General features: G+C 42.2%; 1 protein-coding gene across 1 annotated transcript; it reads left to right on the top strand.

The window, feature by feature from the left end:
• Positions 8,155-10,338, top strand: LOC109847524 (transcription factor MYB86-like). The gene is made up of 3 exons (XM_020416753.1): positions 8,155-8,744; positions 8,825-8,954; positions 9,032-10,338. The coding sequence occupies exons 1-3, from the start codon at positions 8,612-8,614 to the stop codon at positions 9,951-9,953; spliced, it is 1,185 nt and encodes a 394-aa protein (XP_020272342.1). The 5' UTR covers positions 8,155-8,611; the 3' UTR covers positions 9,954-10,338.

The following is a 12,076-nucleotide window of genomic DNA, read 5'->3' as shown; positions in this document are numbered from 1 at the left end:
CAATTTCTAAATTTTGGTTGAGGGCCGTGGACTTCATTCCAGGTTTGAATCCATATTGAGATCTTGATAGCTACAAATTTCTAAAATAGATTTTTTTAAAATGAAAATAAAAAAGATTCTTTAAAGATTGTCAATTAAATAACAGAGAAAATCTAAAGTCATATTTGAGAGCGTCGGAGAGAGAATTGGGAATTTGACGTGGTCCCTTCCCTGCCACACTTAATGATGAAACTTTTCAAAGTGATCATGGATTGAGGATTCGTTTCATTCCTATTAAGCTAATAAAAGAGCCTGAGGCAACTCTGACACAAGATTTTGTTATCAGAATTCAACCGGGCATCTGAAAAAGAGATTTTATTTTTTATCTGATGTTGCTCCTTTTCCAAGGTGATAAAAGTACATTACTATATTGGCCAACCCCTCAACTAATCACAGGTATTCCTTGTCACGGTACTACCTTCCTGAATATACCTTTGGTTGCGCTGGTGTTTGGATTCTTGCATAGAGAATGAGTTGCTACAAGGACAAAAAATATGAGACCAACAGGGGATATGTAAGGTGTCCCCCTCCTATTGCATAATAAGTTGGTCATCATTAATCAATAGGAGAAATTTTTCATAGAGAACGGTTCTGCTACATGGATCCAAAATATGAGACCAACAGGGAGAACATGTGAGGTGTCTTCCTCCTATTGCATAATGAGCTAGCCATCATTAATAATGATCATCTCATTATACAATAAGAGAGGGATATCTCACATGTCTCCCCCTCCCCATTGGTCTCATATATTGGGTCCTTGGTGAAAATGTAAAAGAGATTGGTATCAAATTTCTGAAAAAACATATGAAGTCTGATATAGTAATTTTTGTGAGAGGATTTTTAAGCCATTTTCCAGTTCCTCCATAAGGAGCGGTACTAATAAATTAGGGGTTTTAGCAAATAATACTCTGTGTGCTACAATGAGCATCCGTAAACAAGAAAACCACAATAAAATTTCATATTTACTAAAAGGAGAAGCTATAATTATCGCCCAATGCCGACAGACCTATATATTTCTATTATTGCAGATGGACCATAGTAATTTTGTTGGGGGCGTGGGACGCCCACACTGTCGCGGAAGCAAATTAATCCTGAGAGAAAACAATTCTAGCTCAAGTTTAAGCCAAACTCAAACTAACCAATACAAGCAATAAACGACTACACAGATAAAACAGTAAGTAAATGAGACGAGGCAACCGATTTACTTGGTTCGGCAAACTTGCCTACGTCCACGGGAGCCACACAATTAATTTCTTATTTAACCACAAGAAATTACAAACTTACAAAGAGAATATCTTAAACTTGAGATTTCTCAGTTGAATATCGCGTGTGATTTTTAATCTAAAAATCACAGCTCAATCTCTTTACAAATCACCGCTTACTGTAGCTAATTTTTATTAACCGAAAAATTAACTTCTCAAAAAAACCTTGAGAAGTTCAGCCGCCACAGAAACTTCTCCTTCTCTCTAAAATCGCTGAGAGTTTTGCTCCTACTCAATTCGTGAATAGTGTTTCCCTTTTATAGGGAAACCCTAGGGCTTGAGCAATCCAGCTGGCCATAGCTGGCATCCACCACAGGCGAAAACAAAACTCCCCCCTTCGAACAGGTGAGCTCACCAATCTTTCAGGCGAGTTTCCCCCTCGCCTTCCACGCCCGCAGGCGACTACAGCTCGCCCAACAGGCGAGTTCACCTCCTCGCCTCCAGGCGAGATTCCTCGCCCTCGTCACCACGCGTAGGCGGGCCCTCGTCGCCGTCACCGTTCGCTACCTCCGTCTCCGACGATCGCCATCCACCACGCGTAGGCGGGCCCTCGTCGCCGTCACCGTTCGCTACCTCCGTCTCCGACGATCGCCATCGTCACCGTCGAGGTCAGTCCTCTACAATTCTCCACCTCGTCCATCATTTGATAAACCTTAAATTTTAGACGAACACCAGAAGAACCCCGCGAACACCAACCAGGCCAAACCAGATCAAACCAGCTGCGTCACTATACCACGGCTGCCTACGTACCCTCCACCGGGATCAAGCTAATTGTAGTTCTACTATTGCCCTCTTGGGCAGATCAACACGGGCTGATATGAAGCAAGTCTAAGCAATGTTAAAACTTGCTACTTGTCACCACCTTAGTTAACATGTTACCTAGATTCTCATTTGTGTGCACCTTCATGAGAAAAATATCACCTTCATCTATGACATCCCGCACAAAATAATACCTGATGTCGATATGCTTGGTACGAGCATGATGAACTTGATTCTTAGCCAAGTGAATCGTACTCTAACTATCGCACCACAAGTTCATACTATCCTGCTCAATCCCCAAATTGTCTAACAGACCCCACAACCATAATGCTTCCTTCACTCCCTCTGCCATGACCATGTACTCAGCCTCTATAGTGAAAAATGTCACTGTAGCATGTAACATCGATCGCCAACTAATTGGAGCCCCATGTATACATAACTAGTGATAGATCGCCGTCTATCAAGATCGCCCGCATAATCAGAGTCCACAAACCCATCAATCTGACACGTATCTCCACCAAAACACAGACCCGTATCTGCGGTACCTTTCAAGTACCTCAGGACCTATTTCACCGCTTCCCAGTACGCCTTTCCCGGATTCGCCATGAACCTGCTGACCACACTAACCGCCTGTGAAATATCTGGACGTGTACACACCATGGCGTACATCAAACTGCCAACTGTACTAGCATAAGGAACACGTTCCATGTGTACCTTCTCTTTCGCTATAGTGGAAAATTGTTTATCCGAGAGCCTAAAATGTGGAGCCAATGGAGTCACCACCAACTTAGCACTTTGCATCCCAAACCTCGCGATCACCCGCTCTATGTAGTCCTTCTGACTCAAGAATAATTGCTGATTTGCTCGCTCTCTTCTAATCTCCATACCCAGTATTTTCTTAGCAACGCACATGTCCTTCATCTCGAACTCTTTACCAAGTTGAAATTTTAGCCTATCTATCTCCAACTTGCTCTTAGAAGCAATAAGCATGTCATCCACATACAAAAGGAGATAGATATAATCACCTCCACGAAGCTTCTGAATATAGACACAACAGTCATACTCGCTTCTAGAGAACCCATGCTTTAGCATGAAGGAGTCAAATCACTTGTACCACTGCCGAGGAGATTGCTTCAGTCCATATAGAGATTTTCTCAAGCGACATACATAATTCTCCTTGTCCTCAACCTTGTAGCCTCAGGTTGATGCATATAGATCTCTTCATCCAAGTCTCCATGCAAGAAGGCCATCTTGACATCGAGTTGTTCCAGCTCAAGATCACCATGAGCAACAATACTCAATAGCACCCGAATAGAAGTATGTTTTACCACTGGAGAAAATATCTCATTGTAATCCACACCCTCTCTTTGTACAAACTCCTTAGCCACTAGCATTGCCTTGTACCTCGTACCACCGAGCTCTGAAGGATGTTCCTTTCTTTTATACAACCACTTACAACCTATAACTTTCTTTCTTACGGGCAATGGGACCACCTCCCATATTTAGTTCTTCCGGAGAGATTCCATCTCCTCCTCCATCGCAGCCAACCAACTCTCACTATCTCTATCCCGAATAGCTTCCTTGAAGGAGACTGACTCATCTTCCTCCACTGAGAGTGCGTACTCAACCAAATTAACATGTCCATAGTGTTTCAGGGGTTGATCAGCCCCCAGCTTCTGTACATGCTTGTATACTCGCCTTGACCTAGTGGAAGCCAAGCTATCCTCGAGCTGCTGTTGTTGTAATGGCTCAAGCTCATCATCTACCTGATTTCTCACTTGAACACGACTAGAACCTGGTTGGTCTTTAGGTTCTACCTCAATAACCTGGGACTTAGAATTCCCAACAGTCTCAACACCATCATCCTTGGGCACCCTAGCAATCATGGACTTCTCATCAAAGGTAACGTCCCTACTGATCATGAACTTCTAATCTTCTGTACACCAAAGACGATAGTCTTTTACACCCTTTGCATACCTTTAGAAAATTACCTTCTTGGCCCTCGCATCAAGCTTTCCCTCGTTGACGTGATAATAGACGGTACACCTAAAAATTCAGAGCCTCTCATAATCTGCATGCTCCCCTGACCACACCCGATAGGGTGTATCACCATCCAATGTAGAATGTGGAGATCGACTCACTATATAGCAAGCTGTAGCAATCGACTCTGCCCACCATTATTTGCCCAAACCAGCATATGATTGCATACTCACTGCTTTCTCCCGTAGCATTCGGTTCAGTCTCTCCGCGACCCTATTTTGCTGTGGTGTAGATCTAACTGTCCAGTGTCTGGCAATCCCCTCCTAATCACAAAACTCCTTGAAGGCACCATCTGTATACTCTGTACCGTTGTCAGATCTTAATATCTTTAATTTCTTTCCTGTCCTGTTCTCAACCATCGCCTTCCACTTCTTGAATATCTCAAATACCTCATTCTTATGCTTAAGAAAATAAACCCAAGCATACCTCAAATAATCATCTATGAATGAGACAAAATATCTGAAACCACCCTTGGAAGTTGTCGAAGCCGGACCCCAAACATCTGTGTGCACATAATCCAGTATCCCTCTACTCTTGTGATTGCTTGTCAGAAACAGGACCTTGTGTGCCTTTCCATACACACAGTCCTCGCAAAAATCCATACAGGGTTTCTTCAGATTCTTCAGCAAACCCTCTTTACCAAGCAGATCTAGACCCTTCTCTGACATGTGCCCAAGTTGCCTATGCCATAACCGTGTGTGCTCACATGGATCTCCACCACTTCCTTCAGTTCCAACCGTTGCATCTCTCGTCACCGTCGTACCCAAGAGAGTATATAGGTTACCATGACGAATGCCCTTCATCGCTACTAAGGAACCCCGAACAACCCTCTTCACTCCATTTTATGTTACAATCTTGCAACCCCCGGAGTTCAAAGCACTAACTGAGATAAGATTCTTCCGTAAGTCGGGAACGTGCCTTACATCCGTCAAGGTTCGAACCACTCCATCATGCATCTTGATCTTGATATTACCTAGCCCCACCGTTTCCCACCGTTTTACAAGCATGGTTATTCCCCATCAATACTGTTCCCCCATTAATGCTCCTGTAGGTAGTAAACCACTTCTTATTTGGACACATGTGGTAAGAGCAACTAGAATCAAGTATTTACTTCCGGGAGGTATCCTCGCCACCCGTGATGACATAGCATTCCTTATCGTTCCCTTCCCTTGAAGCGCTCGCCTCTTCCTTGCCTTCTCGTCTTTCAATCTTATTGTTGTTCTTCTTCCCACCCACTCTCTTGTTAGGACAATTGACTTTGAAATTCCCTAGTTCACTGCATCTGAAACACTGTCTCTCCGTAAGAGGTCTTGATTTTGATCTAGACTTTCCCCCCTTGTTTTTTCCTCGCTCATTGCCCCTTCCTCTAGCAAAGAACCCATGCGCTTGTTCTTTGTTACCACCAGTGACCATATCACTAGTTACAATTTTTTAAAGATCATCCGCTAGAAGCGCCATTCTAGTTTCATCCATCGATAAACTGTCATCCACAAGCATCAGTGTTTGAACCAGATTCTCATAAGACTTCGGCAGAGATAGAAGTAGTAGAAGTGCCTAATCCTCATCTTCCACAGATAGAAGTAGTAGAAGTGCCTAATCCTCATCAGTGTTTGAACCGTAAGTCGGGAACGTGCCTTACATCCGTCAAGGTTCGAACCACTCCATCATGCATCTTGATCTTGATATTACCTAGCCCCACCGTTTCCCACCGTTTTACAAGCATGGTTATTCCCCATCAATACTGTTCCCCCATTAATGCTCCTGTAGGTAGTAAACCACTTCTTATTTGGACACATGTGGTAAGAGCAACTAGAATCAAGTATTTACTTCCGGGAGGTATCCTCGCCACCCGTGATGACATAGCATTCCTTATCGTTCCCTTCCCTTGAAGCGCTCGCCTCTTCCTTGCCTTCTCGTCTTTCAATCTTATTGTTGTTCTTCTTCCCACCCACTCTCTTGTTAGGACAATTGACTTTGAAATTCCCTAGTTCACTGCATCTGAAACACTGTCTCTCCGTAAGAGGTCTTTATTTTGATCTAGACTTTCCCCCCTTGTTTTTTCCTCGCTCATTGCCCCTTCCTCTGGCAAAGAACCCATGCGCTTGTTCTTTATTACCACCAGTGACCATATCACTAGTTACAATTTTTTAAAGATCATCCGCTAGAAGCGCCATTCTAGTTTCATCCATCGATAAACTGTCACCCACAAGCATCAGTGTTTGAACCAGATTCTCATAAGACTTCGGCAGAGATAGAAGTAGTAGAAGTGCCTAATCCTCATCTTCCACTATCACCTCAATGTCTTTCAAATTCGATAAGATCCTATCGAACTTGTTGATGTATTTCCGGATTGATGAACCCTCCTCCATCTTGTAAGTATACAATTTGGATTTTAAATAGATCCGGTTCGTTAGACTCTTCGTCATGAAAATACTTTCTAACTTCAACCACATCCCCGCAGCCGTTACCTCTCCATCTACCAAGAAAGCTACATCCCTTTCAAGGCAAAGGATAATCGACGCCCGTGCTTCCAGATCCAGCTCCTCCCAATCCTCATCAGACATATCCTTATGCTTCTTCTCTTTTCCCTCCAAAGCCTTGTGCAATTTCTACGAAATCAGCGAATTTTTCATCTGCATCTTACAATAGGAAAATTTATTCTTCCCATTGAATTTCTCGATCTCATATTTTCCCACTTTAACTGTTTTACTTGTAAACGCCATTCTCCGCTTGTATTAATAAATCCAATTCTCTTAGTAATTTTAACAATAATCAATCACCACCTCAAATCAAAAATTTTACCATCTCCAATCTGAACAATGGCTCTGATACCAATTGTTGGGGGGGCGCGGGATGCCCACACCGCCGCAGAAGCAAATTAATCCCGAGAGAAAACAATCCTAGCTCGAGTTTAAGCCAAACTCAAACTAACCAATATAAGCAATAAACAACTACACATATAAAACAATAAGTAAGTAAGACGAGAAAACAGATTTACGTGGTTCGGCAAACTTGCCTACGTCCACGGGAGCCACACAATTAATTTCTTATTTAACCATAAGAAATTACAAACTTGCAAAGAGAAGATCTCAAACTTGAGATTTCTCAGTTGAATATCGTGTGTGATTTTTAATATAAAAATCACAGCTCAATCTCTTTACAAATCACCGCTTACTGTAGCTAATTTTTCTTAACCGAAAAATTAACTTCTCAAAAAACCCTTGAGAAGTTTAGCCGCCACAGAAACTTCTCCCTCTCTCTAAAATCGCTGAGAGTTTTGCTCCTACGCAATTTGTGAACAGGGTTTCCCTTTTATAGGGAAACCCTAGGGCTTGAGCAATCCAGCTGGCCATAGCTGGCATCCACCACAAGCAAAAACAATTCTCCCCCCTTCGAACAGGCAAGCTCACCAATCCTTCAGGCGAGTTTCCCCCTCACCTTCCACGCCCGCAGGCGACCACAGCTCGCCCAACAGGCGAGTTCATCTCCTCGCCTCCATGCGAGATTCCTCGCCCTCGCCACCACGCGCAGGTGGGCCCTCGTCACCGTCACTGTTCGCTGCCTTTGTCTCTGACGATCGCCGCCGTCAGTCGGAGGTCAGTCTCATCTACAGATATTTTTTTTTTACTCTATTCACCCTCAGGGAAGAGAAAATAGTGTCCTAATAAATACTCCTTGAGGGTAGGAGAATGAGAAAAATTCCCAGTGGGTTTATCCACACTTGGATGATTCTACAGGGGTCTAATCTGCAATAATAGAACAACACAGGGTCTATTGCAATTGGGCTATAGTACTGGGGAGTTTATGCGCAATTAACTGTAACTAAAATGGTTAACCTTCTTATAAGTTCTCTCTAGATATTGTATTGAATACTTCCTGTCAAAAATGAATGACGTATTGTGTGATCTATATTTAGGGGTACATTACAGTGCACTCATCTCAATTATAACATTCACTAGTTAAGGAAAAGCGAATACAAAGGATAAGTCCTAGCTAGAATTGGTACAATTGAATACAAAAAATAAAAGAACAGAACTCAGTAACAAAGTCTTTTACCCGCAAATTTTATTGCCTGGACTTAGTGATAGAAAAAAAACTGTGACATCCTTCATTTATCTGGGTACCTTCGCTAAAATATCAGAGTTGAGGAGCCCCACCATTGCAACTGCTGCAGCAGACATTAATTCTCAAGTAAGTGATTGAGAAAAAAAACTCTGGGGATTAATCCCCCCACTCTCGATCTCATCCCTCACCTTTAAAAAGAACACGAACAAAAGAAGGGGGAAAGAGAGAGAGAGAGAATCAATATAGAAGAAGAAAAAAAAAACTCAGCTCAAATCACACCCACTTGATTTTGACACCTCTCTCTCTCTCTCTCTCTCTCTCTCTCTCTCTCTCTCTCTTTTTAGCTCCTCCTCTTCTCTGCAACTCCATCACTTTCCTCCACACACACACACACTCTCTCTCTATCTCTCTCTCTCTCTCTCTCCCTCACCGACATTCATCGAAGAATGGGAAGGCACTCTTGCTGCTACAAACAGAAGCTAAGGAAAGGCTTATGGTCTCCTGAAGAAGATGAGAAGCTCCTCAAACATATAACCAAATATGGACATGGATGCTGGAGCTCTGTTCCCAAACAAGCAGGTAAACCTTGCACTAGACCCAATGCAACAAAATGGGTTTGTTGAGTTCTATCTGAAATCAATAAATTACTCTGTTTTCAGGCCTGCAGAGGTGTGGAAAGAGTTGCAGGCTCAGGTGGATAAATTATCTGAGGCCTGATCTCAAGAGAGGTACATTCTCTCAGCAGGAGGAGAACCTCATAATTGATCTCCATGCAGTTTTGGGCAACAGGCAAGTAATTATGTCTCTCTTTCTTAATTCCTGTAACTAGTATTTTGTTTTCTGAAAGATACCTGTCAAATTTTCAGGTGGTCTCAGATTGCAGCACAATTGCCAGGGAGAACTGATAATGAGATAAAGAACCTGTGGAATTCTTGCATCAAGAAGAAGCTGAGACAGAGAGGCATTGACCCAAATACCCACAAGCCCCTCTCAGAGACCGAAGCAGCCGAAGAAGAAAAAGTAGCAACAGCGAGCAGCAACAAGACGTCGACCTCTCTTCCTGACACTGCTCCAAATCCTACGGTTCATGTCCCTCCTCTGTCACTGATTTCATCCAAATCTGAGAGCTCAATATCTTCAACCAAGGATTTCTTTCTAGAGAGCTCTTCGAGCTCTCAGGCATCCAATTTGATGAGCTCTTTCCCCCTTACATCCCACAATCAGCATCTTTGGCTCAACCGGAACAATAGGCTATTGGGGATGAATCCTGAATTTGATTGCAATGGGATGTCAACTGTAATTCCATCAGTTTCAAGCTCAATCCTTTTGCCTTCGATGGGTCTGAAACCCACAATCAACATGCCACCAGATAATTCCAATGGCATCCAATACTGGGAGGCCGGTGATGCTAGTAATAGTAGCAGAAGCAGCAGAATGGAGCTAAATAGCAATAGCTCTTTCATTGACGGCAGTATGTTCTCATGGACAGACTTGCTACAAGATAAAACTTCACAATTGAACCTCGATGAGGAGGCCGAGGAACTCAAATGGTCTGAGTACCTCCAAGGTGCATATCCAATATCTGCAGCCCTGCAGAATCAGTCTCAGCCATTGTACAGCGAGATCAAATCCGAAAGCCAATTTTCGATTGAAGGGTACGGCTCTTGGCAGCAGAATCAGCAACCACAGCAGCAGCAGCAGCAGCAGTCTCAGGCCCAATTGCCCAGTTCAGAGTTATACAATGGTAAGGATTTCCAGAGAATCTCAGCAGTGTTTGGACATATTTAGCTTATTGATTGATACACAAAATTATCAGAAAGAGACAGATACAGGAGGCTCGGATTAATAAGAAGAAAGAGGATTCTAATGATTTCTTGTAAGTGTTTGATTTGTGTGTATGATTTGTGCATAGATTTTTCTCATGTAAATAGGTCTCATGATACAGAAAACCTTAAGCTCTTGATTCATCCTTTGTTTGTGCAAGGAGACAAGCTTCAGCCCACTTACTTGCCTTGAATGAGTTAGTGGGACTCCGGTGCAGAATAAAGCTTGTTCCTTTTTTTTCTTCTTTTCGCCCCCTTTTTACCCTTTTTTGTTTTCTCATTGCTTGGAAAATTCTCGCTGATTTTAGTGATGTTGTGCTGTAAACAATCAAGATCTTCTCTTTTAGTTTGATGGTCTTCTTCTAAATTCTCATTTTCACGCTACTGACAGAAAGAATGATGCAGAAATCATTGAACTTTGTTCCAGCAGTCAGCATTTAGTTCAGTGAAGGCTACGTCATACTAAATATATACGCTTACTACATATTCTTGGTGTTTATTTGTGTGATAGCTACCTGAGTACCTTCAAACTTCAATCCTAAGTACCTTGAGATAGATTGGTTCTATATACTGCGAAAAAGAGAAACGGGAAAAAAGAAAAAGAAAAAAAAAAACCCACGTACATAAAGAAAGACGCAATCAAAGGGAGGAACCAAATCTCCTAAAAAACCATGAGGATCTGTACATTTCACCTACTAGTAGAAAGAAAGTGACCCTCCGTCTCGTACTAAACACAAACTATGTAAAATTTAAGCATCCTTTTTACCTCAAGGCTTTATCTTATGTCCCACCTCAGTGCCAAAAGGTCTAAACTTGCAAAGCAAGGGAAAGGATGAGATGTGTTGAGGGTGATGATGAACACAGAAACTTCTTGGCACTTGAGTTGTGGTTAACTGCTACTATTTACATTTATTTCGGGGGTCCATCATCTAGAACATTGATGAAGTGAGTGTGTAGTCACTTTTGGTTGAGCTCACTATAGAAGCTGATGCTTTTGGTGAAGTGATTGGAAAAAGGGGGGGCATGACATTTGCTTGATTTGTGTATCTTCACTGGCCACATGATAAAATGCTATAGGAAAAAAAAAATTTTAAAAATTCAAATTGTGTGTGCACGCGTGTATGTTGGCGTGGGTGGGTGGGGTGGGGTGGGGTGGTAGGGGATATTGCGGGGGTTGTTCTGTTCGGTTAATTTGACTGAAACCCCTCGAAATATTTGGGCATCCTGCACATAATTTCTCTAAACAACTTTGATGGTTCACATGGCAAGCACATGAAAAGGATGAAAATGCCCCTCAATCTACTAGAATTTACCCTTATAGAAAATGGTGTTACAGGATCCGTTGAGAAAACTTTAAAGTTCAGAAGATACACCCAAAAATTACTGAGTGTTAAGTGAAGTTAACCTTTTGTTGTCGTTCTTCCTTCGCTAAATATAAAAAACCAAAACTTTCTGAGTAACATGATGGTATTGATAGTGATGGATGAAAAATGTGTTACAAACTAGGAAATGTATCACAATGAGTGCACTAAATAAGGATATGGAGCAATACATCAATTACAAAGTGATAATTAACATAATTAAGACCCAAGAAGCATGATAATGAGAGGGAGGGGACAGTCATGAGGAATAAGTGAAGCATGTAAAAGCATATGGACAAATTATGTAGCCTTTTCAATGTATGCTGGTCTTTATTGTCTAAGAGTGCATGTGAACTGTTCCAATGAATGTTTTCCTTGGGTCCAAAGGCACACATCATCTCAATAAACAAACCCATTTCAAATTTGAGAAGGAGAACAAGGATTTTGACTCTAACAAAGCTCCTGCGCACTGTGCCCAGGGTCCAGAGGGCTGGAGTACTTTGGATCTGTTATATAGCAATCTTAACTTGCACTTTGTACAAGAGGCCATTTTCATAAATAGAACATGTAACCTCCAGGTCACATGGCAACGACGTTTACCGTCGCATCTGGGCTCCCCTTCGAGGGTTTGTCTCTAATTGTCCAAGTAATTTCAATCTGCATTTCGCTCTGAGAAAAATCAGGGAATGAACATTAGACAAAAAGTATTTAACAATAATGACTTGTA

This window comes from Asparagus officinalis, chromosome 7 (genome assembly GCF_001876935.1).
Source record: "Asparagus officinalis chromosome 7, Aspof.V1, whole genome shotgun sequence".
NCBI lineage: Eukaryota > Viridiplantae > Streptophyta > Magnoliopsida > Asparagales > Asparagaceae > Asparagus > Asparagus officinalis.
The sequence above is the reverse complement of the archived record's forward strand: the minus strand, read 5'-3'. Positions and strand labels throughout refer to the sequence as shown.

Bases quoted from the DNA above. Each gene is read 5' to 3' on its own strand.
- LOC109847524 (XM_020416753.1), top strand. From the start codon at position 8,612: ATGGGAAGGCACTCTTGCTGCTACAAACAGAAGCTAAGGAAAGGCTTA. The intron at 8,745-8,824 runs GTAAACCTTGCA...CTCTGTTTTCAG, and splicing joins CTCTGTTCCCAAACAAGCAG to GCCTGCAGAGGTGTGGAAAG. The intron at 8,955-9,031 runs GCAAGTAATTAT...TCAAATTTTCAG, and splicing joins CATGCAGTTTTGGGCAACAG to GTGGTCTCAGATTGCAGCAC.